This window comes from Trichomycterus rosablanca, chromosome 27 (genome assembly GCF_030014385.1).
Source record: "Trichomycterus rosablanca isolate fTriRos1 chromosome 27, fTriRos1.hap1, whole genome shotgun sequence".
NCBI classification, from domain to species: domain Eukaryota; kingdom Metazoa; phylum Chordata; class Actinopteri; order Siluriformes; family Trichomycteridae; genus Trichomycterus; species Trichomycterus rosablanca.
The window spans coordinates 7,952,568-7,980,491 of record NC_086014.1 but is presented as its reverse complement, the minus strand read 5'-3'; the positions used below and the strand labels follow the sequence as shown (position 1 = coordinate 7,980,491).

General features: G+C 36.8%; 1 protein-coding gene across 1 annotated transcript; it reads right to left on the bottom strand.

Moving 5' to 3' along the window:
- Nucleotides 1-624: 624 nt before the first annotated feature.
- gucy1b2 (guanylate cyclase 1, soluble, beta 2) lies at nt 625-27,087 on the bottom strand. The gene is made up of 15 exons (XM_062989309.1): nt 26,924-27,087; nt 24,072-24,159; nt 15,208-15,281; nt 15,027-15,121; nt 11,978-12,138; nt 11,064-11,163; nt 10,717-10,923; nt 9,893-9,996; nt 9,563-9,779; nt 9,111-9,431; nt 4,779-4,927; nt 4,547-4,693; nt 4,310-4,464; nt 1,220-1,417; nt 625-868 (listed from the first exon to the last, which is right to left on the bottom strand). Exons 1-15 carry the CDS (start codon nt 27,085-27,087, stop codon nt 625-627), a joined length of 2,424 nt encoding a protein of 807 aa, XP_062845379.1.
- Between the last annotated feature and the right edge of the window lie 837 nt (nt 27,088-27,924).

The window sequence follows — 27,924 nt, the reverse complement described above, 5'->3', positions numbered from 1 at the left end:
CTTGAAAATGAAACAAATGTTTGTTTTGTTTAAACTTGAATAATGAATTCATTAATTCTGGTAAATTTTTGTAATTATCCAGAATACTTGCAGTAAATGCATTGAAAATGCAAATGATTTTTGTATAGATTTTTATTTAGTTATTCCAGATATAAACTTTTATATACATTAAGTACATGACCAAAAATCCGACTAAAATATTGTTGTCAAGTCAACCTATATTATGCAGTTCAGGATTAAATGTCATGTGAGGTTAATAATCCATTTCAGGAAATTGATACAGCCAATACAGGGTAACCCTCACTAGAAAGTACATACACAATAAAGTCAATAGGCTACACAGTATTATACTATAAAATATATAAATTATACTATAAAATATATAAAGTTTTTAAATACTACAAAGTAAAAAGTTTATAGTATTTCACTGAGCATAATTTTCCTGTGGTTATATACCTGACAGTAAAAAAAAAAAAAAAACATTATCAATATTTGTAATGTTATCACTGCACCACATCACTTGGGATATTCCTTGTAATGCAATAAAATGACATTTGTGTTTAGTTGAAAGGGGTTTTTGAGAGTTGTTCCTAATGAATTTAGAGGTTCTGAGTAATAGGAGATTTAAAGCAGAGTGCAGAGACGGGTGTTCATGTTTACAGAAGAAATGCCATTCTCCATGGGTGCTGAGTAATCTGGCACATAATAAAGTACATCATGAGGTCTAGAGGCAACATCAGCATTAGGAGGGCAGGGTGAAGGATTGTGTGAAGGCAGAGGTGAAGGGTCTTCAGCTAAAGGAAGGGGTGAGGAACTGCTACTTCGTTCTTTAGCAGATGATCGCCTTTTTTCTTCAACTTCTTTATAGCTCTTCTGCCACATCTTTGCTTTACCTAATGGAAATGCAGAATTTGGACCATCTGATGGGGCTGTTAATGGCTGATATTTCTCTGTACACATTGTCAACCTTGGTACCCATTTATCAATTGAAAGGAACCCACAGGTCCCACATTGACCAAATTGTATTAGTTTGTACACCATGGTGATTTAGTAATAATGTTACTTTGTGTTTTCTGGTAGAAATATTATACCAGATACCAGATAGTGTTCTTAGGATTTTTAAGCCGTTCTGTTGATAAATGGAGTACAGGTGGGAGTACAAGTACAGTAAGTAATTGCATATCCCCAAATCATTACTGAATATAATGTACATGAAAACAGTTCCCTACCATTTCCAGTTTGTGCCACCTCCTGCTGGTCATCTCTGTAAAGACAGGTAGTCTTGTCCTGGTTGCCCATGATCTGGTCTTCAGAGAGCTCAAGGTTTTGAAGTAGGAAGTAGGTGGTCATTAGGCCTTTTCCCTTCACCTGTATTTCGCCCCTTTCACGGATCTCAAACTGTTTAGCCCTAAGAACACTTCATAGAATGATAAGCCAACATTCGTGGTTACATGTGATATAACAAAGATCGATAATTCACTATAGTGGGTCTTTAGTAGATGCAGGTCACAGTGACAATCATATTATTTAAAGGACAAACGATTACATTTGACTATATAATTTTTCAACCCCAAATCAGAAAACAAATTGGGACTGTATGAAAAATGCATTTAAACACATTGCTCTTTACATTTACTTTGACTTTTTATTTCATAGTACATAGTATGAACCAAGATATTTAATGTATTGTCTAGTCAGCTTCATTTTATTTGTTAATACATGTCAATTCTTGCATTTCAGGCCTGCAACACATTTAAAAAACATTTCCCACATTGTAATGCTGCTATTCCTTCTCACATTGCTTTAAAGACATTTTGGAACCAAGAAAACCAAGCAGTAAGATGTTTTAAGGGTTTTGTCCCATTTTTCCTGCAAACATGTATTAAAGTGTGCAACAGCAGAGGGTTGTTGTACACTTTTGTTCCAAAGTTCAACACACATTCTCTGTCAGGGGCAGGTCAGGACTGCAGGCAGGTCAGTCCAGTACCTGTTCCCTTTTCTTCCACAGCCATGCCTTTGAAATGTGTGCAGCAAGGGTTTTCTAAAAATGCATAATATGTTGCTTTAAAATCTCAATTTTCTGCATTACTGCTGCCATCACAGAAATGTAAATTGCCTTTGCCAAGGGCACTAACACAACCTCATACCATGACTCTGGCTTTCTGACTGGTTGCTGATAACACTTTAGATGGTCCCTTTTGTCTTTTGTCTGGAGCACACAACATCCATTTCATCCAAAAAGTTCTGAAATATAAATTTTTATGACCACAATACACATGTCCACAGTGTGATGGTCCATCACAGATGCCTCAGAGCCCAGAGAACTTGACACCGCCTTTTAACATGATTAACATAAGGCTTTTTTTCTGCACAGCAAAGTTTTAAGTGGCATTTGTAAATGTAACTCTGTATTGTAGAATTGTAGAATTGTAGTAATCCTTCTTATCAGCTACTGATGAACGTCCTATGAAGGTCCTAGTGGCAATGCTCAGATGGAGCGGTCAGGTCTTTCCTGTGTGGAGTTTGCATGTTTTCTCTGTGTCTGCATATGTTTCCTCTGAAAGCTTCGGTTTTCTCCCACAGTCTAAAGACTTGTAAGTTAGTAGAACTGGAAAAATAAAATTTTTTACCTTGTTAATAGTCCTAAATTAGTCCTGTCCCATTTGGAATGTGTAGCACGCCTGAAATGCAGCAATTAATGTATAACAAATACAATTCAACATAAAAAGTTAATGTAAAAACTGTTTTAGTTGCGTTTTACATACTGTCTCATCTCTTTCTGATTTGGGGTTGAAGGTTCTTATATTTTTCACAGTGATGATCTCTGACATGCAGTTGGACAAATGTTACATAAAAAAATAGCTTAAACTTCAAATGTGTAAAGCATATACAGGCACATCTGCACAGGTAAGACACATTTCACCAAATGGGTGCTATTTGCATGTAGTAACTTGATAAAACTTTTTTTTATTTTTTATCTTTGTTCAACAATGAACCTAGTAACACACATTCTTAACTAGTCAGAATGTGTATTTGTCAATCTCAGGCAACTTTGTTTAATTTTTACAAGGTTTTTAAGTGGAGGATGGCTTTATATGATTAACAGGACTAAGTTTTTAACATAGAATTAGCAAATACATGAAATATAGCAGCATGGAGTTCACGCTTAAAGCATAAGAACACTGGATTACAGTGTAGTGGTTGATCAAAAACATATCTTTAAAATAAACAAATAACAACTAAAAATATTTAACTAACAGGAATGTACTTTGAGATGAATTTACAAAATGAGGTACAATATTATCAAACAGGGGGAAAAAGAGAGAACTTATTGCCAGGTAAAGTAAATTTTGGTTGAAAATGTAGAATATTTCAAAAATTTTCAGAAGAATAAATATGTTAGCGTAAACCTTGGGACATGACTAAAACATGTATTTTAAACACATTTTTATAATTTTTTAATGATGAATATATATTAAAAACATAGATGGGATATGGAGTCATCAAACAATGCAAGGAAAAAAGATTTTTGAAATATTTTACTCATTATGTTTCACTGTAAAGTGTAGTGTTAGAGAGTGCGCACATGAAAAAAACAAAATGTTTTCAGTGTTATAGGAAGTTTTTATTAACGTTTTAAATTATATATCCTAAATTTGCAATTATATTATTGTGCAGGACACTTTGCTCAGTTAAAGATGCAATTTAAAGTAAATTTTCATATACATTTACAAATATAATGTCCTGGGGACGGAAACGGCTTGATTCGGCGGAATGGCCCACATAATGGCTAATTGCTAAATATTGACATGTAGTAGCTATAGAAATATGCTCTAGTTAATAGTTTATTTTTTCAAAGACACCATGTACCAAGTTGCAAAAATGGTTGTTGGGTTCTATAGTTGCTTATATATCAAATTTGAAATTTCAAAGCAACTATAGAACCCAACAGTGGGTGCAACATAAGCAAAAAACAACTGTTTTTGCAACTTGGTACATGATGCCTTTAAAAAAAAAACAATTTAAACACAGCTTTAAAGCATTCTTTAAACATATTATTGCAAGACTATTTCTATTTTAATTTAATCAGGCAAATAATTTCTGATTTCTATAAATGTGTGTGCACCTTTTCAAGTAATGAGTCTAAAACTACTAAAAAGTGACTTTTTGTGACACACTTGTCTGGGGTGTTTGTAAAAACTTTCATTTAGTAAAAGTAGAAGTGTATAAAGGTATGTTTAATAACAAAAACAAAAGTGCTTAAATTCATGTTTTCTCTAAGTAAATGTACAGTAAACCTGCATGATACCTGAATGTAGAAGGGCTCAGGTGTATGTGGTCAGGAACTCCATGACTCTCCATACGTGAAGCTGTGTTAACTGTGTCTCCAAACAGACAGTAACGAGGCATTTTCTCACCTACTACACCAGCCAGCACAGGTCCTGTGTGTAGACCCACTCTTATCTGGCATGTTATAAACACTCAGTTAAACATGTATATTTAAAGTTGGGTACATAGTTAAACACACAAAAAACAGCAAAAGCACCTGTATTGGCTGCCCTGTGATAGGACTGTTCACCTCCCTGGCTGCAATTCTCATTCCCAAGGCAAAGTTTGCCACACGCTCAGCATGGGTCTCCTTGGGAATGGGCACACCACCAACGACCATATATGCATCACCAATCGTTTCCACCTGCATCACGCAAATAGGTTAATGAAAACAGAAAAGCAATAAAATATTGCCTGCAATAGATGTGACTTGTCTGGACTTTTCTAACCTTGTAAACATCATGGACATTTGTGAGGTGGTCAAACTTTGAGTACATGGCGTTAAGCATGTTCACTATCTGGATGGGTTCACAGGCTGCACAGATATTTGTGAAGGTGACGACATCACTGAAGAGAATAGTGCAGACCTTGAACTCACCTAAAGTTAGTACAGAACAGATAGAAAAACGAATACAGATTATCAAGGTTTGTTTAAATTACTACTGTTTTTATAGCAATGCTGTTGTTTAAAAAACATATTGTTTCCAACAGCTAATTGATAGTTTAGTTGATGGAGCCTAGACTGCCAGTGGAGCTGTTGCAGGGAGACACGCTAAGCATTTAGTTAGCTATGTCCTAACCTAAAAAGATATTTTTGTCTTTTGACCTAGTATTATTTTATTTTTATTTACTTTGGTTACCTTACTTTGGTTATGGTATTTATGGTTATTGTAATATTAATTATAATAATAATAATTATAATAATTAATATTTAATTATAATTAATAATTAAATAAATCACTTAATTAATTAATGAGATAAGTGATAACCTATTTACAAATACCACCATAAGGGTGGTATTTGTAAATAGGTTATCACTTATCTCATTAATTAATTAAGTGATTTATTTAATTATTTAATTGGTCTCTATAGACTTGCCAGTTTACACTTTATTACATACAGATAAAATTTGTTAAATGAATTTGCCAAAATTACCATTCTTAATATTTTTTTTGTTGCTCCTTTATTCAGTTTTTACAGATGCCCCTCGTGACATAACCCTCATATTTTTATCCAGGCTTGGGATCGACACTGAAAGTGCAGTAACAGGTGCAACTCCCAATTGCTAGGCAGTTTCAGCCACCCCTCCCTAAAGCATTTGCTAATTAGTACAGACCGGTAGCACCGCTTAAATTCAAACCGCTTATTATTTATTTTCTTCGTTGCATGGCCTTCTCATTATTGATTGAATACATCTTTGTGCACATAAACATATACACATAAAGCCACATGCTTTCTGAAAAAAAAATGAACGCATGCATTTTTTACCATCTTTCACCACTGTTCTTAGACTGTTGATTAAAGACTAATTGTGTTCATTCTTCTGGCGAGATCCCCATCTCCCACACCTTTCTGCCAATCTTATGCAGATTGTAAAAGTTCTCTTCACCATCTGTCATCTGTTCTAGGTGCTTTTTGCATACTTTATGGCACCACAAAGTCTGTCTGTTGTGTGTGGTTCCTTTGTTGGCAACCTCCACTTGGAATTGCTTCTTGAATTTGTTATTTCTGAGTTTTTAACAGTGGCTTTCTTTTTCAATGTCCTTTTTTCAATCCCTCTCCATCACCCCTTAGTCTAAAACAAACCACTAATGCAGATATTTAGGCTCTACAATTGCCAGGTACTGACAAACTTGTCAGCTAAATTGAGACCCTGAACATTCCACAGAAAATCTGATGTTTAGCTTAGCATCTCTGAATCTTCTCTAACCGAGCATCCAAATCTCTTGACAGCGCGGAAGCTGACTTAACAATATCCTAGCATATGTCTTGTCATGAAAAACTTGAACCATGTGTTTTTAAAAACTCTAAAATTTCATGTCACGCACAGCTAGAAACCACTGTTGAAAACCATTGCCATTTAACACAACCTGTTGCTGCATTAAGAAATGCACAACAAATACATAGAAACACAGCTAAGCTCTCTGAGCCTGAAATTTTTTTTAAATAAACAAAAAGACAGACAGTAGAAACATGTGCTGTGGTCAGATAAGTCCAGGGTTCAGCATGTTTCCAGAAACAGTTCTTAGTGCAAAAGTTTGTACCAAAGCCTACATTTGTCGTGAAGGTACCATTGGTACCATATTTTAAGATTTTAGAGAGACACATGCTGCCATCAAGGTGACATATTTCCTGGGAAGCCCATGTTTATGTCAGCAAGATAATGCCAGGCCTTATTCTGCACATACTACAACAGTGTGGCTTAATATACACAGTTTGCATACATGTGTTTGACTAGCCTCCCTGCAGTTTAGATCTATCTATGGAAAATGTATGAGCGCATTATAAAGAGAAGAATCAGACAAAGGTGTCCACAAACTACTGAACATCTGAAGTCTTGTATCAAGCAAAAATGTCAGTGAAACATACACACAAACCTACTTGCTTAATAATTCCAAACGCAAACAATGATGTCACAAATGTGCACATTAACGTAAAGCATGAGTTAGCAGAAGTGGAGACCAAATTATGAGTGACCACCAATAACAACATAACATTACAACTCCAAAGTTGTCAAGCAGTATAGGATCATCATGGTCTGTAATAACACATCTAAAGCAGCATCTCAAAGCTTATCAGAACTCATTGCTTTCTGAGCCTTAACCTACAGCCAAAATAATATGACTTGTAATATTGCAAAACAGACCCACCAGTGATTTGCTTAAAAAAATAATGCTCGTCAGTCTTTCATTTGGGCAAACCTTTTTTAACTTTTCTGTTAAGGTCCACCATTCAATGAATGAATTCATTTTTAATTGATAGATCAAAAATCAACTGAATTCATTATTTTACCTTGCTATTAGTAGTGGCAAACTGAACTGTAACTCAAGTTATGTGCCTTAATATACAGTACATTAAGTTATATTATTAAAAAAACGGGTGAGTAGGGGTCACCAGACTCCCAGGACCGGAGACACATGCTCCTGTTTTACAAAAAAATAATCAAAAGTTAGGTAAATAGGCAGGTTTTTGATCTGGAATTAAAGATTGTGTCTCAATCCCAAACAGAGGTGGCAAGATTTTTAATCCTAATGTTAATACATTTTAAGGTCATATATGAGAACATTCATGCCCATGTTGTGGCTTTTTAATTCTAAGAACCTAAAGTAACCAAAAGTAGCCTGGTCAACAAAGTAAATGTGCTGGGATGTATTGCACAATAAGTTTACTGAAATTCTGTGCAAGGCCACATAGAGCTTTACATGTTGGTAAATGTATTTTGTAAATATTGCAGAATTGGCAGTAAGTGCAAAGATGTTAGAATAGAATTTAAACCAACTAGAGTTTGTTTATTGTTCTAGCAGAGCTAGTTTTAAAGGCATGGATTTTGCCTTTTAGTGTTGCTGTAATACTTAGGGGTGCTGGTGTCTCATGCTACTCTCTGCATCTTAGTTCATATCATATATTAACTACATCTTTTGTTTTTTACCCCGAGGTGGTTTGTGTTGGGAAGCTGTTTACCCACCTGAGCTGAAGCTTGCAGGTTTGAGACTGCCATGCCAACAATGCCTATCCTGTTAGATACTACGGAAATCTGCCGTGTGCACTCAAAATGTCCAGAACACACTAATAGATTTTACCATAGAATAGAATGAAAGATGAACTTAAATTCTTTATGCTTTTCACTAGTTAATTTTGTTTAAAATTATTTTTGTGCATGTATGATTTGTTTAAATCTAATTTATTTAATGTACGGTTCCCTGTTGAGTCTTGTTTTTTTTCAAGGTTTCTTTCTTTTAATTGTCCTTGCCAGTGTTGCCCTTGGTTTGCTCAGCAGGAGGTTTTTGGTTTTCCGGTCCTGGATGCTGTAAAGTTGAGACAATGAGACAATGTCTAATGTAAAAAGCACTATACAAATACATTAGACTTAACTTTGACATAAATCAGTTAGTCAGCATCATTAACAAAATTATATTTCTTATTTTAGAGGTATTAAGCAAATAAAAGAAAGAAACGTTAATCTGTTAATGAGTAATATTACTAATGTGAAAAAGAAAGATGTCAAAAAAGATGTTTAAATCCGTTGTGAGACCCATGTTTTACAACTGAGCTGGGTGACAAAGAAAGAGCAGTTAAAACACAGGTAATATATTATGAAAAAATTATCTAATATTAAGTCATTTTGTGCTAAAACAACAAGGTAGTCTATGTCAATACTAAGAGTTCATTTTAAGTCTAAGGTATTTGATCATGAGCTTTTTGGATATCCCAATTTAAAACAATTTGGCACTGATGCAGGTTTGAAGTCTGTGCAGGCCACTGACATTTGTCCATAAAAAAATCTTTAAACCATAAAATGTGTGAAATAATGTTAATGAAAACAACATTTCATTTACATATTCATAGAGTGAACTTTCACATGTAAACCCACATTTCACATGTGATATACATATATGTGATATACACACACACACACACACACACACACATATATATATATATATATATATATATATATATATATATATATATATATATATATATATATATGAGACTGTAAATCTCAGTGAGATTATTTCCTGGTTAAAAAAAGGTAATAATATGATTTTTTTTTCTTTTACCTGCCTCCACTTTCTTGCCCTCTTTAAGCTGGTTGGCAACATGATGTGGCAACATGGCATACAGTAGTGTCTCTGTCTTTTTCTTCTCAATTTCTAGGTGTCTTGAGAGGATACGCAGTTCCTCTTTCTTGCGCTCCAGCTGGTTGGAAAGCTCAATCTCAGCTAGTCGCTGCTGATTGAGCAGGATGAGGTCGCGTGTTGTGTCATGCTGAGCAATGTCAGCCAGGTGCAAGCCACGCTCCTCCAACTCCTGCAGACTGCGCAGTTTAGGAGAACAGAGATACACCATGCACTGTAGAGATTCCATCCATACCATCTGACCTAAAATAAAACCACACATCACAATGTACATGAAGATTGGGATCAAAAATTACATAACAGAGCTCTTTACACCCTATAAGACCTTAATTGGTCACAATACCCAATGATAATTTTTTAACAGCAATCGTTACCTCGTAGTTTAAGCATGGACTGGCTTTGAAAGCATTCAGGAAGCATCTCTCTTTTGGTCTTCAGGACAAATTGGCTGTTGATAAACTTCTTGATGCTGCGGATGTTAAATGTTACTTCAGGGTGGACCACGCTGAAGTATTCATCCAGGTGGATACCTTTCTTCTGCAGCCCTGGTACAAACTTCTGGATGTTTACACCAGTTTGTTTTACAATCAGCTAGAGAGAGACACATAAATACATATACTATTTCCACTTTTAATAACAAAGCTTTGTGAAACAAGCACAGTAGCAAAACAGCTGCTAAATGCCATAGGTCAAAAAGCTTTTACGTGTTGGTCGAAGACAATATGAAATGGAAAGGCATTGCAGAAAGCTTGTTCATCAATCCACAATCTTTTTGGGTAGCTGGGGCAGAATGAGTGTAGGATGGTGCCTGAAATGAAAAGAATAAATGGCTTTACTGTCAAACGTTTATACATACTTGTAGACTTGTATGTCATGACAGTCTTGGGATTTTCTGTTAAGAAATTATTCACACAGTTCAAATTAACACACTTCTTCCATACAGCAAACAACAACAAAATTCTAATTTATGTTCTTTCATAACTGTTTCTTAAAACAGTTTGCTCAAGTAAAGGTAGTTTGACTGCACCCATCTAAAAGTATCTGGATCAGTTGTCTTTTGACAGATTAGAAAAAAAACATTGTTTTACATTATTGACAGAATTTATCTAGATGGTGAGAAGGCAATTCAGGAATCGTTATCATAAATAAACACCTGTTGATGATACAGAGTCAGGCTAGCTCCAACACATTTAATGCTTATGTTACCTGTAAAAGAGACCTTTTACTTTTACTCTTTCACTTACTGGTTTTAATTATAGACAGTTTTTTACTTACAACTTCATAATGTAGCTTTGTACATGTAGCTTTGTAGATCATAAATCATTTTAAAAAGCCACTCTAGCCAGCTCATTGCATCTCCCAAGGCAATTAATTTTACAATATTTAGGTGGTCACATAAAAAGTTATGATGGTTATTTTTAAAGAACAGTCTTTTGTGATAAGGACGTTTGTAAATGTATGAGGTGAATGTAAAACATAACAAATAAAGACAGATGATACTACTGATTACTGTAAGATGTTGTCATACCTGACACAGCCATGTCTTCAACCTGACTTTCATCTTTCCTGTTTCCTTCATTTACTTGAGTTTCAATCCTCACCCCTTCACTTATCTGTGTCATGAGGAAAATTACATGTTCCTTCTTTCCTGTTCGCTCTTCTTCCTCCGGCTGCTCAAAGATGCTCATAGTCACTTTGCTGCCGAAAAAGTCCTTTGCCACTGCTTCAATTATGCCTGTTGTGTAGTCATGGAAACACCACAAAAGATTTAGAATAAAGGTCTTTTTAAGTCTTTTGAATTGTCCTTTATGGCTGGTCTTGAGATTACAAAACAGTTATCGCTAACTAGCTATTAAATTGATTTATTTACTGTACCAGGTACAATGTGGTGGAGTCCTTTCCTGTCTGAGTAATAGTGGAGCAGAGTTCTGCCATCTTTTGTTCGCTCCACACGGAAAGATGGAGCATTCATCTCCTGACATAATAGACACAGCAGGTTACAGTGGTTGCCAATTTAGTTTTTTTCAGGTAGCTCAGTGGTTGATGTGCTGGACTAGTAATCAGAGGGTCATGGTTCAAGTTCCCCCACTGCCAGGTTGCCACTTCAGAAAGCCTCTTAACCTACGATTGCTTGGATTGTATTTGTTCACAATTCTAAATCACTTTGCATAAATGTCTGCTTAATGATCTTCTTTACCAGCAATACACATATTCATTAGCAGATTTTTTCATAGAGATTTTCGACACAAATGTATTGGAATTTAATGGGAAATGCAGTTCCTTTGATTTTTTCACAGATGGTGCAAATTTATATAGTAGCTTATTGCTCTGGTGTCATCTGTTGTCAAAGCAGTGGAACTTAATGTCAGTCATTCACATACATCTAGCTGTATGGCAGTTAGGATAAGAAAAAAGAACAGTTCTTTAAAGCAATATGAAATAAGCTGATTTCACAGATTTTCTTACATCACAGTTAGTTTGTGATGATGCATTTCCTACATTCCTTCTGCTTATGATGTGAAATGTAAATTACAAACTTTCTGAAATGTCTCACCTAAAAAAAAAAAAAAAAACAGTTTCACCACAGACACAAGGACAACCAAGGCTATAATAATTGAATAACCAGATAAAAGACATGGAATCATGTTTTACATAGAAAAAATAAATACACCTTATTAGAATAATAATTGTAAGTATGTTTATAAAAACTCAAAAACCATTTAATGAATTGCCAGGAAAGGTAATATGTTACCCCACATGGTTGCAGATACAGCAGTATAAAATCATACCTTATAAGATAATGCAAGGTAACTATGGAGAGCATCAAGGTTTTCAATGAATTCCACCAAATTACCACCAAGAGTGCGCAGCATGGTGTCATAGCCAGACATTTTACAGAAGCTAAAGAAGTATTCTCCAAAGAGCTTCAACACCACCTCAGAAGAGACATCTGGAAGGCAAACACAAAGGAGCATCACCTTTAATTTTCAGTTCCTGTGCTGCTCCTATCGTGCAACAGTATAAGGAGCTCAGGTGTGTGACCTGTTCTAAGTTTCACACCTGTTCTTGTCCACACACTCAGACCAGCATCCTCTGTGACACACCGCTCTCAATGGGCAACCTTCAGGAGGGACATTGTTAACACCTCTCATGGTCTCAGTCTCTACCCAGCACAAAATAAGTCCCCAAGGCCATCACACATACAAAGACAGTTAAAGGCCTTACACTATTGTTATTTTATTTATTTATTTATTTATTTTTGTTGTTCTTTTACATCCTGGTTTTTATTTATCAGCTCATATTTGACCAGTGGTAGATAAACCTGAAAGCCATACTTGAGTAAAAGTACAAATATCTTACCAGACATTTACTTTGATATAAGTTAAAATTACCTCTTAGAATATTACTTGAGTGAATGTCTTAAAGTATCTAATGTTTAATGTTTAATATCAAAAGTAAATTTCTGATATTAAATTAAATTAAGTATTGAAAGTAGAAGTACAAGTATATGCTGTTAATAAAAAAAATATTTTCTATACTGTCCCACCTTTTTTCAGATTTGGGTTGTACATTCAAGTTATAGAAATATCCCAATAATCTATAACCACTGAATTTTGGAAGAATTAATTTAAAGCAAAAATCAGGAGAGTTAAACAAAACGTATGGTGATTTTAGCCCTTTAATGATCTGCTCAATCATTTGGTTGAGCTTACTGTGAGTCTAAATACTTAGGTAAAGTAAGCTGTGTTTAAATAATCTTGTTTGGGCCATATCTACTTTTTGTATGACGTGTTAAACTCAAAATTATTGGTAGGTGACACTGTTAAAAAAAACTTAAAAACTTACATGTCAACTTGAAGCTGAAAAATCATTCATGAAAAGTTGGATTATTTTGAAGCAAAGTGTTCATTTTCTCAGCCACAAAGGATTACTGCAACCACATTTCACGTTTGTTTGTCTGATCTATACTTAGCCTGGTCGGTTGGTGCAATTCACTGGGGAAAAGGTAGAAAACACCCTGTACAGGTCGCCAGTCCATCACAGGGCAAACACAGGCACACACAGGGCAATTTTTTTATCTCTAGTTATCCTGACTGCATGTCTTTGGACTGTGGGAGAAACGGTTTTCTCCCACAGTACCCAGAAGAAACCGACGTTAAATCTGTGATTTGAATGTATTTGAAAATGTTAGCTAGATATATTAGATATAATAGTTTGCAGATGACACTACAATCATTGGACTAATCCAGGATGGAGATGAGTCTGCATATCGGCAGGAGATTGATCGGCTGGTGCTCTGGTGCAGTCAGAACAACCTAGAGCTGAATACACTAAAGACTGCAGAGATGACAGTGGATTTTAAAAGGAAACCTTTGACATTGCTCCCCATCACCATATTTAACAGCACTGTGTCTACCGTGGAGACCTTCAGGTTCTTGGGAACTACTATTTCCAATGACCTAAAGTGGAAGGCCAACACCAACTCCATCCTCAAAAAGGCCCAGCAAAGGATGTACTTTCTGCGTCAACTGAGGAAACACGGTTTGCCACAGGAGCTGTTGGAACAGCCTGTCCTGTGCACATCCATCACAGTGTGGTTCGGTTCAACCACAAAACAAGACAGATGCAGATTGCAAAAAGTGGTCTTAAAGACTTAAAGACTTATACAAAACAAGGATCAGAACCCAGGCAGAAAAAATGATCACAGACTACTCACACCCTGGACACGACCTTTTTACCCTCCTACCCGCTGGCAGGCGCTACAGAGCCCTGCACACAAAATCAAACAGACACTCTAACAGTTTTTTTCCAAATGCCATCAAACTCATTAATAACTAAAACTGAAGTACTGTTTACTGTTGCTGTTTACATGCCACACTGCACTTTATACATGCTGTATAATACTGTAACTGCAACTTACCTTACTTTACTATTTATCTTATGCTATTTTTATATTTTCTGTACATATGCAAATTCTGCTGAACATGTAATTTTGTACATTGTCTTCATATAGTCTTGTCTGTATATTGTATTGTTTGTATATTGTAGAGAGCTAACAACAGCCGGAAACCAATTCCTTGTGTGTGTAAACATACTTGGCGAATAAAGCTGATTCTGATTCTGATGTTAACTAATTATTGGAAATAAAAAACTATGATGCTGCAGCTTTACTTTGTGAATCATTCTTTACTTACATCAGTGTGTTTCTTGAGGTTGAGTTCAAAAAGCCGATATTTCCATATCTTTGGGTAAACATAGGAGGCACTTCATCCAATACAAATAAACTTAACCATTGATCCATTGAGCTTCGCTACACCTGCTTGTTTGCAGTCTATCACACATATCACATCAAATTTTCAAATTTCTTGCCATTTTATTTAAGTAATGAATTTGCATATGGCAAAAGCTTTACATTTTGTATACAAAAGTATACATTTTCATTCATGGTGTTGTCTTTAGAAGATGTAGTGGAGTAAAAGTAAAAGTTGTCAAAAGATTTTAAACTTAAGTAAAGTACAGATACTCCAAAAAAATACTTAAGTACTTTAACAAAGTACTTTTTTACACCACTGTATTTGACCATTATAATGAACAAGTTTCAAAAGGAATGGAATCAGGTAATGTATGTGAGCAGACAAAGGTAAAATTGAAATCAGTGAAAAAGATTTAGAAGAAGTGTATAACTAACTGGAAAAACAGAAAAGCAGAGCTGTTATCACGTCTACAGACACAAAGCATCCTCTACACTCCTAAACCTCATCCTTGCCAGTGAGTGTTTGAATAACAGAAAGCCAAGTGAACAAGGTGCATGGTTTTTAAATCTGTTTGTGTGCTCACCCAGCATTTTGCATGCCTGCTCCACTAAACGACTCGTGATGAGATCATCGTAAATTTCATATGTCATAAAGGTGTCTTGAACTTCTGCTGATAACCTGAGGAAATAAAGCTGTAGTCAAGAAAGCTGATCAGATGTTCCTAACTTAAGGACTGACGTTTGCACCAAGGGTTTAGTCACAACCTTAGTTTTTCCCATGTCTCTTCTCCAAACTTCTCAACCACTAGAGTCCTCAAGCACGTATTAATAAAGCCGTACTGTTCAGAAAGAAAACACAAGTAATGTATGCACACATTCTAACCCTAGGATGTATATTTATCACAGTCATTAAAAGTGTATACAAATCAATTATATGAAATAAGAATAATAATAATAATTCAAAATTTGTGGCAGCTGGTTAGGAAAGGCCCCGTCCTGGTCCAGCAACACTGTATCCAGAAGCATAAAGTGTGTCTTTGTTGTAATTTGTGTCCATTAAGTGAAAAGAGTTTGTGTAAGGTCAGGCCCAGGTATTGGATTATAAGTCACTGTCCAGTAATTCATAAGATTATAAGCAATTACTGTCCAGTTGATCCCAAAGGGCTCGGTAAAGACCACTGGAGTTCTTCCTTACCATACTCATCAAACCAGTTATAGATCTCACTTTGTGCACTCAGTGAGTGCATGTGTGTGTGTGTGTGTGTGTCTTTAATTTTTTATCTTTGATTTGCTATATTGCACTGTTTTATAGACCACGTGAAAAGAAAAAAAAAGATTTTAAATGTAAAATGACAGTGATAGCTCAGTGGTTAAGGTACTGGACTAGTAAACAGAAGATTGCCGGTTCAAGCCCCGCCACCACCAAGTTGCCACTGTTGGGTCCCTGAGCAAGGCCCTTCACCCTCAATTGCTCATTGTGTTCCGCTCATTGTGTGTAAGTCGCTTTGGATAAAAGCGTCTGCTAAATGCTGAAAATGTAAATGTAAATGTAAAATCTGAGAATGAAATTTGTAAAAAATCTCCACAGTGTGAGTACTTAATCAATTCTTTGTTACTTGTATACAGGCACGTGCACAGATAGACCCCTAGTGGTGCTCAAGCACCTGCCCTTTTGCCATGGATGAGAAAAGTGCCCTTTTTGCTGGAGCCCAATTATTTTTTACATTCATTAATATTTAAAAATAAAAATTACCCTCTCTGTCATCAATTCCCCCCAAAAGTGTTTTGATATCTGAGGGGCATTTATTTGAGGAGCCTTGCCCCTCCCTCCTCCTCCTGCAGTTAGCACTCGTGCAGTGCTGAGCGCCAGGCCAAACCACTGCTACACACTTCTCCTCTGACTCGCAGCATCAGACAGACAGGTAATGACAGTGTTTCATAAAAAGAGCATCCATGCATAACACATAGCCTACACATTTAGCACTCAGCAATCATGACATACGTGATTTCAAAGCCTTGTCCAGCTGTTTACTGACGTTTGTCATGTTTAATGAAGGGGGAGGGGGACAAACTGCAGCAGACAGACAGACAGAAAATTTAAAGACAGTTTTACTGTTTTACAAATTAGATAAGTTCACTAGTTTTGTTTCATTTGAAATCTGACTTATTTTTATGTGAAAGCCTGAAGAAAAAAAAGCATGAGCACAAACATTTTGCAGGAGAATGTCAAGTAGCTCTCACAGTAAAGTGTTCAAAATAGATAAAAACACACAGTATTTTATAATTACAGCATCCTGGCCAAAAAGCAGTGTAGGAAAAGTCACCTTTAGTCAAGGAGTTATTTTCATGCAAGCATTTATACTTCAACAGTTGAGGTTTACAAATGAGGAATAATTTTGCTTTTAACATTACAAACTATGTAGAAGGCTAAATGTAATGCTCTATTATATAGAACAGCATACAAAAAATGATGAATAAATAGGAAAATGTTATTTAGCTGTCTATTTGATTTTATTGGCATAATAATAGGTCCATTGTTAACATTAACTACCCAAAGTGGGTTTCTGATTTGAAATCAAAGGTAGGTCTTAAGTTGAGCTACATGACAGTCTGGTGAGGTAAATTGATACTAGTAATGGTATACCATTAGTGTAATGCGTCAGCTCTGTCAGAAAACAGTAAAATGATGTATACTGTGTTCTCCCCTTTATGGAGATTCAGTAAGTCACTCTTGATTATTATGCACAACATTGATTTATCTCATTTACAAATGTTGCAGCATAATGCCAAGAAAAGAAATGTTACAAAAGCAGAAAGAAAAAGAACTACAGCAAGCAGCTCAGGGTAGCAGCTTTCCTTTATCCTGGATTAGGCCATCCACCAGTAAAGCAAATGAGGGAGATGTATCAGTATCAGTTGTTTGGTTATTAAAAAGCGTGCACAATATGGCCTTGTTTTTGCCTGTTTTTCATTTATTTATGCAATTTGATAATTTGTGTTATTTGATTAGATGTGTATTGATTGTGTTAACAAAATAAATATATAAGTTAAATATTCTACTGTTTTTTTAATTTTTTTTTATTTTATTAATAATTTTGGCTGTGCCCTTTTTTTGGCTTGAGCACCTGCCCCCAAAAATATCTGTGCACGTGCCTGCTTGTACAGTATATATTTGTATATTTGTATAAATTGTGTGTGTATAGATAGATAGATAGATAGATAGATAGATAGATAGATAGATAGATAGATAGATAGATAGATAGATAGATAGATAGATAGATAGATAGATAGATAGATTACTACTCCTCCCGACGTGCGGATATAAATGGATCCAAATAACTCATTTTAATACAACAGTGAATTAATATACGTACATGTATATATATATATATATATATATATATACAGTATATATATATATATATATATATATATATACAATGTATCACAAAAGTGAGTACACCCCTCACATTTCTGCAGATTTTTAAGTATATCTTTTCATGGGACAACACTGACAAAATGACACTTTGACACAATGAAAAGTAGTCTGTGTGCAGCTTATATAACAGTGTAAATTTATTCTTCCCTCAAAATAACTCAATATACAGCCATTAATGTCTAAACCACCGGCAACAAAAGTGAGTACACCCCTTAGTGAAAGTTCCTGAAGTGTCAATATTTAGTGTGGCCACCATTATTTCCCAGAACTGCCTTAACTCTCCTGTGCATGGAGTTTACCAGAGCTTCACAGGTTGCCACTGGAATGCTTTTCCACTCCTCCATGACGACATCACGGAGCTGGCGGATATTCGAGACTTTGCGCTCCTCCACCTTCCGCTTGAGGATGCCCCAAAGATGTTCTATTGGGTTTAGGTCTGGAGACATGCTTGGCCAGTCCATCACCTTTACCCTCAGCCTCTTCAATAAAGCAGTGGTCGTCTTAGAGGTGTGTTTGGGGTCATTATCATGCTGGAACACTGCCTTGCGACCCATTTTCCGGAGGGAGGGGATCATGCTCTGCTTCAGTATTTCACAGTACTTATTGGAGTTCATGTGTCCCTCAATGAAATGTAACTCCCCAACACCTGCTGCACTCATGCAGCCCCAGACCATGGCATTCCCACCACCATGCTTGACTGTAGGCATGACACACTTATCTTTGTACTCCTCACCTGATTGCCGCCACACATGCTTGAGACCATCTGAACCAAACAAATTAATCTTGGTCTCATCAGACCATAGGACATGGTTCCAGTAATCCATGTCCTTTGTTGACATGTCTTCAGCAAACTGTTTGCGGGCTTTCTTGTGTAGAGACTTCAGAAGAGGCTTCTTTCTGGGGTGACAGCCATGCAGACCAATTTGATGTAGTGTGCGGCGTATGGTCTGAGCACTGACAGGCTGACCCCCCACCTTTTCAATCTCTGCAGCAATGCTGACAGCACTCCTGTGCCTATCTTTCAAAGACAGCAGTTGGATGTGACGCTGAGCACGTGCACTCAGCTTCTTTGGACGACCAACGCGAGGTCTGTTCTGAGTGGACCCTGCTCTTTTAAAACGCTGGATGATCTTGGCCACTGTGCTGCAGCTCAGTTTCAGGGTGTTGGCAATCTTCTTGTAGCCTTGGCCATCTTCATGTAGCGCAACAATTCGTCTTTTAAGATCCTCAGAGAGTTCTTTGCCATGAGGTGCCATGTTGGAACTTTCAGTGACCAGTATGAGAGAGTGTGAGAGCTGTACTACTAAATTGAACACACCTGCTCCCTATGCACACCTGAGACCTAGTAACACTAACAAATCACATGACATTTTGGAGGGAAAATGACAAGCAGTGCTCAATTTGGACATTTAGGGGTGTAGTCTCTTAGGGGTGTACTGACTTTTGTTGCCGGTGGTTTAGACATTAATGGCTGTATATTGAGTTATTTTGAGGGAAGAATAAATTTACACTGTTATATAAGCTGCACACAGACTACTTTTCATTGTGTCAAAGTGTCATTTTGTCAGTGTTGTCCCATGAAAAGATATACTTAAATATCTGCAGAAATAATAATAATAATACATTTTATTTATATAGCGCTTTTCAAGATACTCAAAGACGCTTTACATAAGACAAATAATCAAAACAAATACGTACATACACCATACAAATCATAGTACAAAATCAAAATAGTACATCAACATCAAGAATAATTAAGATAAAAACAAAGAGAGCAGCATAAGACAGTTCATTAAAAATTAGCTAAATTATGAGAGAGAACAACAAATATAGAACAATTTCTTAAAATTAGACAGAAACAGGACAGATTTACATGCAATCAGGAAACTGAAAACTTTACAAGTTTTAGGATCTAGGACTTCACATTTCTGTCGTGATCTAAGTATAAAAACTATTAAAAAGAATAGCAAAAATAAAAGCATTTATTTTGTGTTGTTACAAGTTAAATGCCACTCTGAATAGATGAGTTTTGAGAAGTGACTTGAATTTGGACAGGTCAGGACAATCTCGTAGGTGTTTGGGGAGAGCATTCCATAAAGATGGAGCAGCTATGGAAAAGGCCCTGTCACCCCAGGTCCGGTGCTTGGTCCTAGAGGGTATGGACAGTAGGTTAGCCTCAGAAGAGCGAAGGCTACGGGAGGGAATGTGCTGATGGAGCAGGTCGGTGAGGTAGGATGGGGCCTGATTATGGAGAGCTTTGTGAGTGAATAGAAGAATTTTGAATTGAATGCGTTGAGCAACGGGAAGCCAATGAAGTTTTTGTAGAACAGGTGTAATATGATCACGGGAGCGAGTATGAGTAAGGAGGCGAGCAGCTGAATTCTGGATATACTGAAGTTTTTTTAGGATTTTGTTAGATGTACCATAAAGGATGCTATTGCAATAATCAATTCTGTTGTTGAGGGGTGTACTCACTTTTGTGATACACTGTATATATATATATATATATATACAGGGGTTGGCAATGAAACTGAAACACCTGGTTTTAGACCACAATAATTTATTAGTATGGTGTAGGGCCTCCTTTTGCGGCCAATACAGCGTCAATTCGTCTTGGAAATGACATATACAAGTCCTGCACAGTGGTCAGAGGGATTTTAAGCCATTCTTCTTGCAGGATAGTGGCCAGGTCACTACGTGATGCTGGTGGAGGAAAACGTTTCCTGACTCGCTTCTCCAAAACACCCCAAAGTGGCTCAATAATATTTTGATCTGGTGACTGTGCAGGCCATGGGAGATGTTCAACTTCACTTTCATGTTCATCAAACCAATCTTTCACCAGTCTTGCTGTGTGTATTGGTGCATTGTCATCCTGATACACGGCACCGCCTTCAGGATACAATGTTTGAACCATTGGATGCACATGGTCCTCCAGAATGGTTCGGTAGTCCTTGGCAGTGACGCGCCCATCTAGCACAAGTATTGGGCCAAGGGAATGCCATGCTTCACTCTGGGCATGCAACAGTCTGGGTGGTACGCTTCTTTGGGGCTTCTCCACACTGTAACTCTCCCGGATGTGGGGAAAACAGTAAAGGTGGACTCATCAGAGAACAATACATGTTTCACATTGTCCACAGCCCAAGATTTGCGCTCCTTGCACCATTGAAACCGACGTTTGGCATTGGCACGAGTGACCAAAGGTTTGGCTATAGCAGCCCGGCCGTGTATATTGACCCTGTGGAGCTCCCGACGGACAGTTCTGGTGGAAACAGGAGAGTTGAGGTGCACATTTAATTCTGCCGTGATTTGGGCAGCCGTGGTTTTATGTTTTTTGGATACAATCCGGGTTAGCACCCGAACATCCCTTTCAGACAGCTTCCTCTTGCGTCCACAGTTAATCCTGTTGGATGTGGTTTGTCCTTCTTGGTGGCATGCTGACATTACCCTGGATACCGTGGCTCTTGATACATCACAAAGACTTGCTGTCTTGGTCACAGATGCGCCAGCAAGACGTGCACCAACAATTTGTCCTCTTTTGAACTCTGGTATGTCACCCATAATGTTGTGTGCATTGCAATATTTTGAGCAAAACTGTGCTCTTACCCTGCTAATTGAACCTTCACACTCTGCTCTTACTGGTGCAATGTGCAATTAATGAAGATTGGCCACCAGATTGGTCCAATTTAGCCATGAAACCTCCCACACTAAAATGACAGGTGTTTATATATATATATACAGTGTATCACAAAAGTGAGTACACCCCTCACATTTCTGCAAATATTTTATTATATCTTTTAATGGGACAACACTATAGAACTAAAACTTGGATATAACTTAGAGTAGTCAGTGTACAACTTGTATAGCAGTGTAGATTTACTGTCTTCTGAAAATAACTCAACACACAGCCATTAATGTCTAAATGGCTGGCAACATAAGTGAGTACACCCCACAGTGAACATGTCCAAATTGTGCCCAAAGTGTCAATATTTTGTGTGACCACCATTATTATCCAGCACTGCCTTAACCCTCCTGGGCATGGAATTCACCAGAGCTGCACAGGTTGCTACTGGAATCCTCTTCCACTCCTCCATGATGACATCACGGAGCTGGTGGATGTTAGACACCTTGAACTCCTCCACCTCCTCCACTCCTCCATGCGCCACAGGTGCTCAATTGGGTTTAGTCCATCACCTTTACCTTCAGCTTCCTCAGCAAGGCAGTTGTCATCTTGGAGGTTGTGTTTGGGGTCGTTATCCTGTTGGAAAACTGCCATGAGGCCCAGTTTTCGAAGGGAGGGGATCATGCTCTGTTTCAGAATGTCACAGTACATGTTGGAATTCATGTTTCCCTCAATGAACTGCAGCTCCCCAGTGCCAGCAACACTCATGCAGCCCAAGACCATGATGCTACCACCACCATGCTTGACTGTAGGCAAGATACAGTTGTCTTGGTACTTCTCACCAGGGCGCCGCCACACATGCTGGACACCATCTGAGCCAAACAAGTTTATCTTGTTCTCGTCAGACCACAGGGCATTCCAGTAATCCATGTTCTTGGACTGCTTGTCTTCAGCAAACTGTTTGCGGGCTTTCTTGTGCGTCAGCTTCCTTCTGGGATGACGACCATGCAGACCGAGTTGATGCAGTGTGTGGCGTATGGTCTGAGCACTGACAGGCTGACCTCCCACGTCTTCAACCTCTGCAGCAATGCTGGCAGCACTCATGTGTCTATTTTTTAAAGCCAACCTCTGGATATGACGCCGAACATGTGGACTCAACTTCTTTGGTCGACCCTGGCGAAGCCTGTTCCGAGTGGAACCTGTCCTGCAAAACCGCTGTATGACCTTGGCCACCATGCTGTAGCTCAGTTTCAGGGTGTTAGCAATCTTCTTATAGCCCAGGCCATCTTTGTGGAGAGCAACAATTCTATTTCTCACATCCTCAGAGAGTTCTTTGCCATGAGGTGCCATGTTGAATATCCAGTGGCCAGTATGAGAGAATTGTACCCAAAACACCAAATTTAACAGCCCTGCTCCCCATTTACACCTGGGACCTTGACACATGACACCAGGGAGGGACAACGACACATTTGGGCACAATTTGGACATGTTCACTGTGGGGTGTACTCACTTATGTTGCCAGCTATTTAGACATTAATGGCTGTGTGTTGAGTTATTTTCAGAAGACAGTAAATCTACACTGCTATACAAGCTGTACACTGACTACTCTAAATTATATCCAAGTTTCATGTCTATAGTGTTGTCCCATGAAAAGATATAATGAAACATTTGCAGAAATTTGAGGGGTGTACTCACTTTTGTGATACACTGTATATATATTAGGGCTGTCGAAGTTAACGCGATAATAACGCATTAACGCGATCTCAATTTAACGCGATTAAAAAAAATAGTGCCGTTAACGCAAATTCTAGTTCATGTTGAGACTTGACCGGTAGAACCAACGTTTTAATGTCAGACTTGCCACCGTTGTTCATTTGCGGTTTGTTAAAATAATATAACTGAGCGTCGTAGGGATGCACTTGCATAATAAAGAAATAAATACACAGTATATTCACAAGTTGTCGGGAGCAAAACACTTTATTAACTTAATCTGTTACGGCACTGAATACCGGAGTCAAGCACGCTAGTTCATGAACTATGGAAGCCCCAAAGGGTCAAAACACACTCACTTCGTGTAGAAACGTCCATCAAACCATTGTCACAGTCTGTTACAATAACTACACCTTATCCCACCTAAAGCACCGCTGATCTACAATGTTTGCTGATGGAGAAATTCTCTGCTGGATAGTGTAGGGTCTCTGCTGGATAGTATTACTGCCTAGTATGTGAGTGAATAAAACTCCCTTACAGTTTTCTCTTGTCCCAGCAGTTTTTAACATAAGTACATTTAGCATAAAATGTGTTCACCATTTTAATGGTAACATTTCACTTAAAAAACCTTGTTTTCTATAACATTTACACAGATTTTATTTAATGCGATTAATCGCGATTAACTATATGAAATTCTGAGATTAATCGCGATTAAAAAATTTTATCGTTTGACAGCCCTAATATATATACATACATACATACATATATAATTTGTTGATTTGTTCATAGAAAAGAAAAGTCATGCATGCACATTATTCAGCTCTTTTAAACAGAACTCTCTCATAAAGTGTGTTTACATACCATTCCTGCAGTTCCGCTTGGTGTGTAGCAGCTACTCTCACCTGAACAAGATTGTTGAGACTGCAGATGGACTCCTCCTGCTTGTTCTCTACACACACACATACACAGTTAACAGGGTCTACAGAGAATACTGAGACAGAGTTGTATTTTACACATATGTAAATACAACTCTAACACCTAAATCAAAATCATCACTAGAGGAACATGTTTTGGCTGTTGTTATTACAAAAATGCAACCCAACAATAAATAGATTAAAAAAAATAAAATAAGTAAAATATATAGTTTATTAAACAGTAATATGTAAATATGACAGTGAGCCAAGTTTCATACCAAGTTCCAATCTTTAGAATATCTTTTTATGTTCTATGTTATCTATCTATGTTTTTTGACAATGTAACCACTTATAAGTTTTTATTGCCCATTTTAATGTGCAATTTTAGTACTTAATTACCAATTATCAATGCTTTTTATTAGCTATTAAATCTATTCTTTCTTTTTTACCAACCTCTTGTTTTTCACAGTGAGCCAGGAAACAGGACACAAATACAAGCCAAAGCATCACACACAGTTACTCACCTTTTTATACCAAGGGGCAATTTATACTAACCAGTCTACCTTTTGCATGTGTTTGGGAAGTGAAAGGAAATCAAAATACCCACATCCCAGGAACCATGTTGCTGTGTGGCACCCACTATCAAGCCACCATACATTAGGGTACAAAGAGCTGGAACCCCATTGTTTTTGTTAGGATTTTATTTCTTTCTCTTCTGCTTCTTCTCGTTCTGTGTTACTCTCTTTTTCAAACTGCATTCATCAACATCCAAAATCAGATTTTGTAAGTAATGTAAACATACAAAAACACAAAATGCACTTCTTGTGCACTTCTAAAATACATTATTAACTTCATCTTGTGCTAAAAATGCATTTCACAATGTCAAAAACCAAGTTTCTGAGTCAAAGGAATAGAACCATAACTTACAACGAACTTCTTGTGCAATAAAAAGCTTTTTTTGTAATTCTCTACTGCTGAAAAAGCATTTACCAATGTCCACATCCAAGTTTTGCAAATAAAGTAATGAGAACAAACAAAAACATAAAGTACTATTACACATTCAAAAACACAAAGCATACTTCTCAAGCACTAAAAATGCTTTTTTTTTTACTTCTCTAGATCTGAAAATCCAAATCAATGGAATAAGAACATCTCAAAACTCAGCCTAAGCTTGCACCCTTGGCCTTTACGCACTGAAATACCTCCCGATTCTTTGAATTGTTTAATGATATTATGCACTGTAGAGGGAGAAACATACAAACCCTTCCAATCTTTCTTTGAGGTACATTGCTTTTAAACATTTCAATAACTTTCTCAAGCATTTGCTGACAAACTGGAGATCCTCTGGCCATCTTTGCTCATCAGAATGTTCAAACAAAAGTTCGCGATCAGTGAAGTGATTCATGGAAGTGAGTCATCCCAAGACATGGAAATATGGCCATTTCAGAACCTCCCTGTCCAACACACTGATGTAAGTTAAGAATGATGAACAAAGTAAGCTGCACCATCATTGTTTTTTATTTCTTATTATTAGCATTAACATTGTTCACATATCCAGCTACCATTTTCGATTGCATTCGAACCACAGATATAACGTTTCACTACATTTGTTTGGAATTAATTCAGTGCAAAACTCATGAGGATGTGTCCATCATTTTCAAAAACTCACCTGCCGACAAATATTTCTTTAACTAACTTCTGTATTACACCGGCAGAGGAAACATTCATGGTGCGGAGGAAAATACACGTCTTTAACCCTTTAATGGTCTCAACAAGAAAATAATTTTAAAAAGATTATTTCTTTGCTTTTCATAGCTTTTCCAACTTTGAATGATTTTTTTAGCTGCTGGTTTCAGGTTGACATAAGTTAGAAATTGTGTTTTCTTGAAATAAGAATACCAGTATTTTTGAGTTTTACACATGCCAATCAGGGAGTAGATAAGGCCCCAAAAATATTATTTAAATACAGTTTATTTTTACCCATATATTTCGATTTAAACTAATGGTTGAACAGACCATTAAAGGGTTCAAAGTGCCACACGTTTTGTTAAACTCTTATTTTGTTTTGTTATTTGGATATATCTATGACTTAAATGTGCTATCCAAATCAAAAAATTGGGACAGTATATACAATGCAAATAAAATAGATGCAGGGTTTCTTACATTTACATTGACTCTTATTTAATCTTATTTGAATCCAATATATTTCATGTTTTGTCTGGTTATCTTCATTTTAGTTCTTAACATAGACATACATGCATTTTAAGCCTACAACACATTCTAAAAAAATGGAACAGAGCAATTTAGGGCTAGTAATAAAGTAAAAAAAAAAAAAAAAAAAAAAAAAAAAAAAAAGTGATTTCAAACAGGTGAACAGCTGATTATAATCATGAATTGGCACAAATCATGTTAAGATGGAAGGAAGAAAATAGGTTATTTGTTAAGGTGGTTTACAGGCTTAAAAGATTTTCATATTTTTTTGAAATTCTGACCGCTTCCGTTTATACTAACAGCATTTACTTGTACTTTTACTTTTAATACTTAAGTACATTTAATATCAGAAAATTACTTTTGATACTTAAGTACATTAAACATTAAACATCAGATACTTTTAGACTTTTACTCAAGTGGTATTCTAAAAGGTGACTTTTACTTCTATCAAAGTAAATTATACCTTCCCGCTTAGTAGGCCAGCTCCATATGATGGAAGCGACTCAGGCGTCGAAGGCAACCTTCTTCAGAGCCTAACCCATTCACTTCACGAGCAGCACCCCTCAGTCTAGACATCATGAACAGTACCTTTTGTGTTTCAGATCTAGAAGGTTCTGCAGGTAGAGCTGGTTTTGAAGAAGGAAGCCTTCGACACTATGGTTACTTCCATCATAAGGAGCTGGCCTACTGAGCGGGATAGTCTGAGGAAACCTCATGGAGCCAAATTCAGGGAATTCACTAACAAAAAACATCTCGCTGTGTCCAGACTATTTGCCTGTAACTCTGTCGGTTTGGTTTTTTATATGACTTTTGCTTTTGAACTCTGCTTGTATTTTGATCTGGTTTTGCCTTGTCTTTTGCCTTTGTCTTTTAGTCCTGTTTTGTCCTGTTTAGCCTTTCTTTTAGCTTTAGTCCTGTTTACTTTTGTTTAGCTCTGTTTAGTTCTGTTTAATCCCATTTAGTCCTGCTCTAGTCTTGTTAGTTCCTGTTTAGCCTTGTTGTTTAGCCTGTGTGTGTTTAGTTTAGATTAGTGATTAGCATTAACATCTAGTTTAACATTTAGCTTAGTTCGTGTATGTTTAGTTCTAGCTAGGGCTGTCGCGCTAACCGCAATTTTGAGATATCGCGGTATAGACCAGCCAACCGCAGGGCATGCCAAGCAACCGCATCACCGCGATATTCACGTTTTTTCTTTCTTTCTTTCTAATCTTTTTTTTTTTTTTTTTTTTGTTGCAGGGTCCATCTTGTTTTACGCTTACATTCGGGCGTAATTAATGTTAAATAAATTCATAATGAAAATGAGCTAAGAGCGAAATTTTCCTGCCAACTGTTTGCATCCGTTCACGTGTTCTGCTCCCGACAACTTGTGAATATAGCGTGTATTTATTTCTTTATAAGTGCATCACTACAACGCTCGGTTACATTATGTTAACAAACCGCAAATGAAAAACGGTGGCAAGTCCGACATTAAAACGTTTGTTCTACCAGTCAAGTATCAACATGAACTAGAACTTGCGTTAACGGCACTATTATTTTTAATCGCGTTAAATTGAAATCGCGTTAATGCGTTATTATCGCGTTAACTTCGA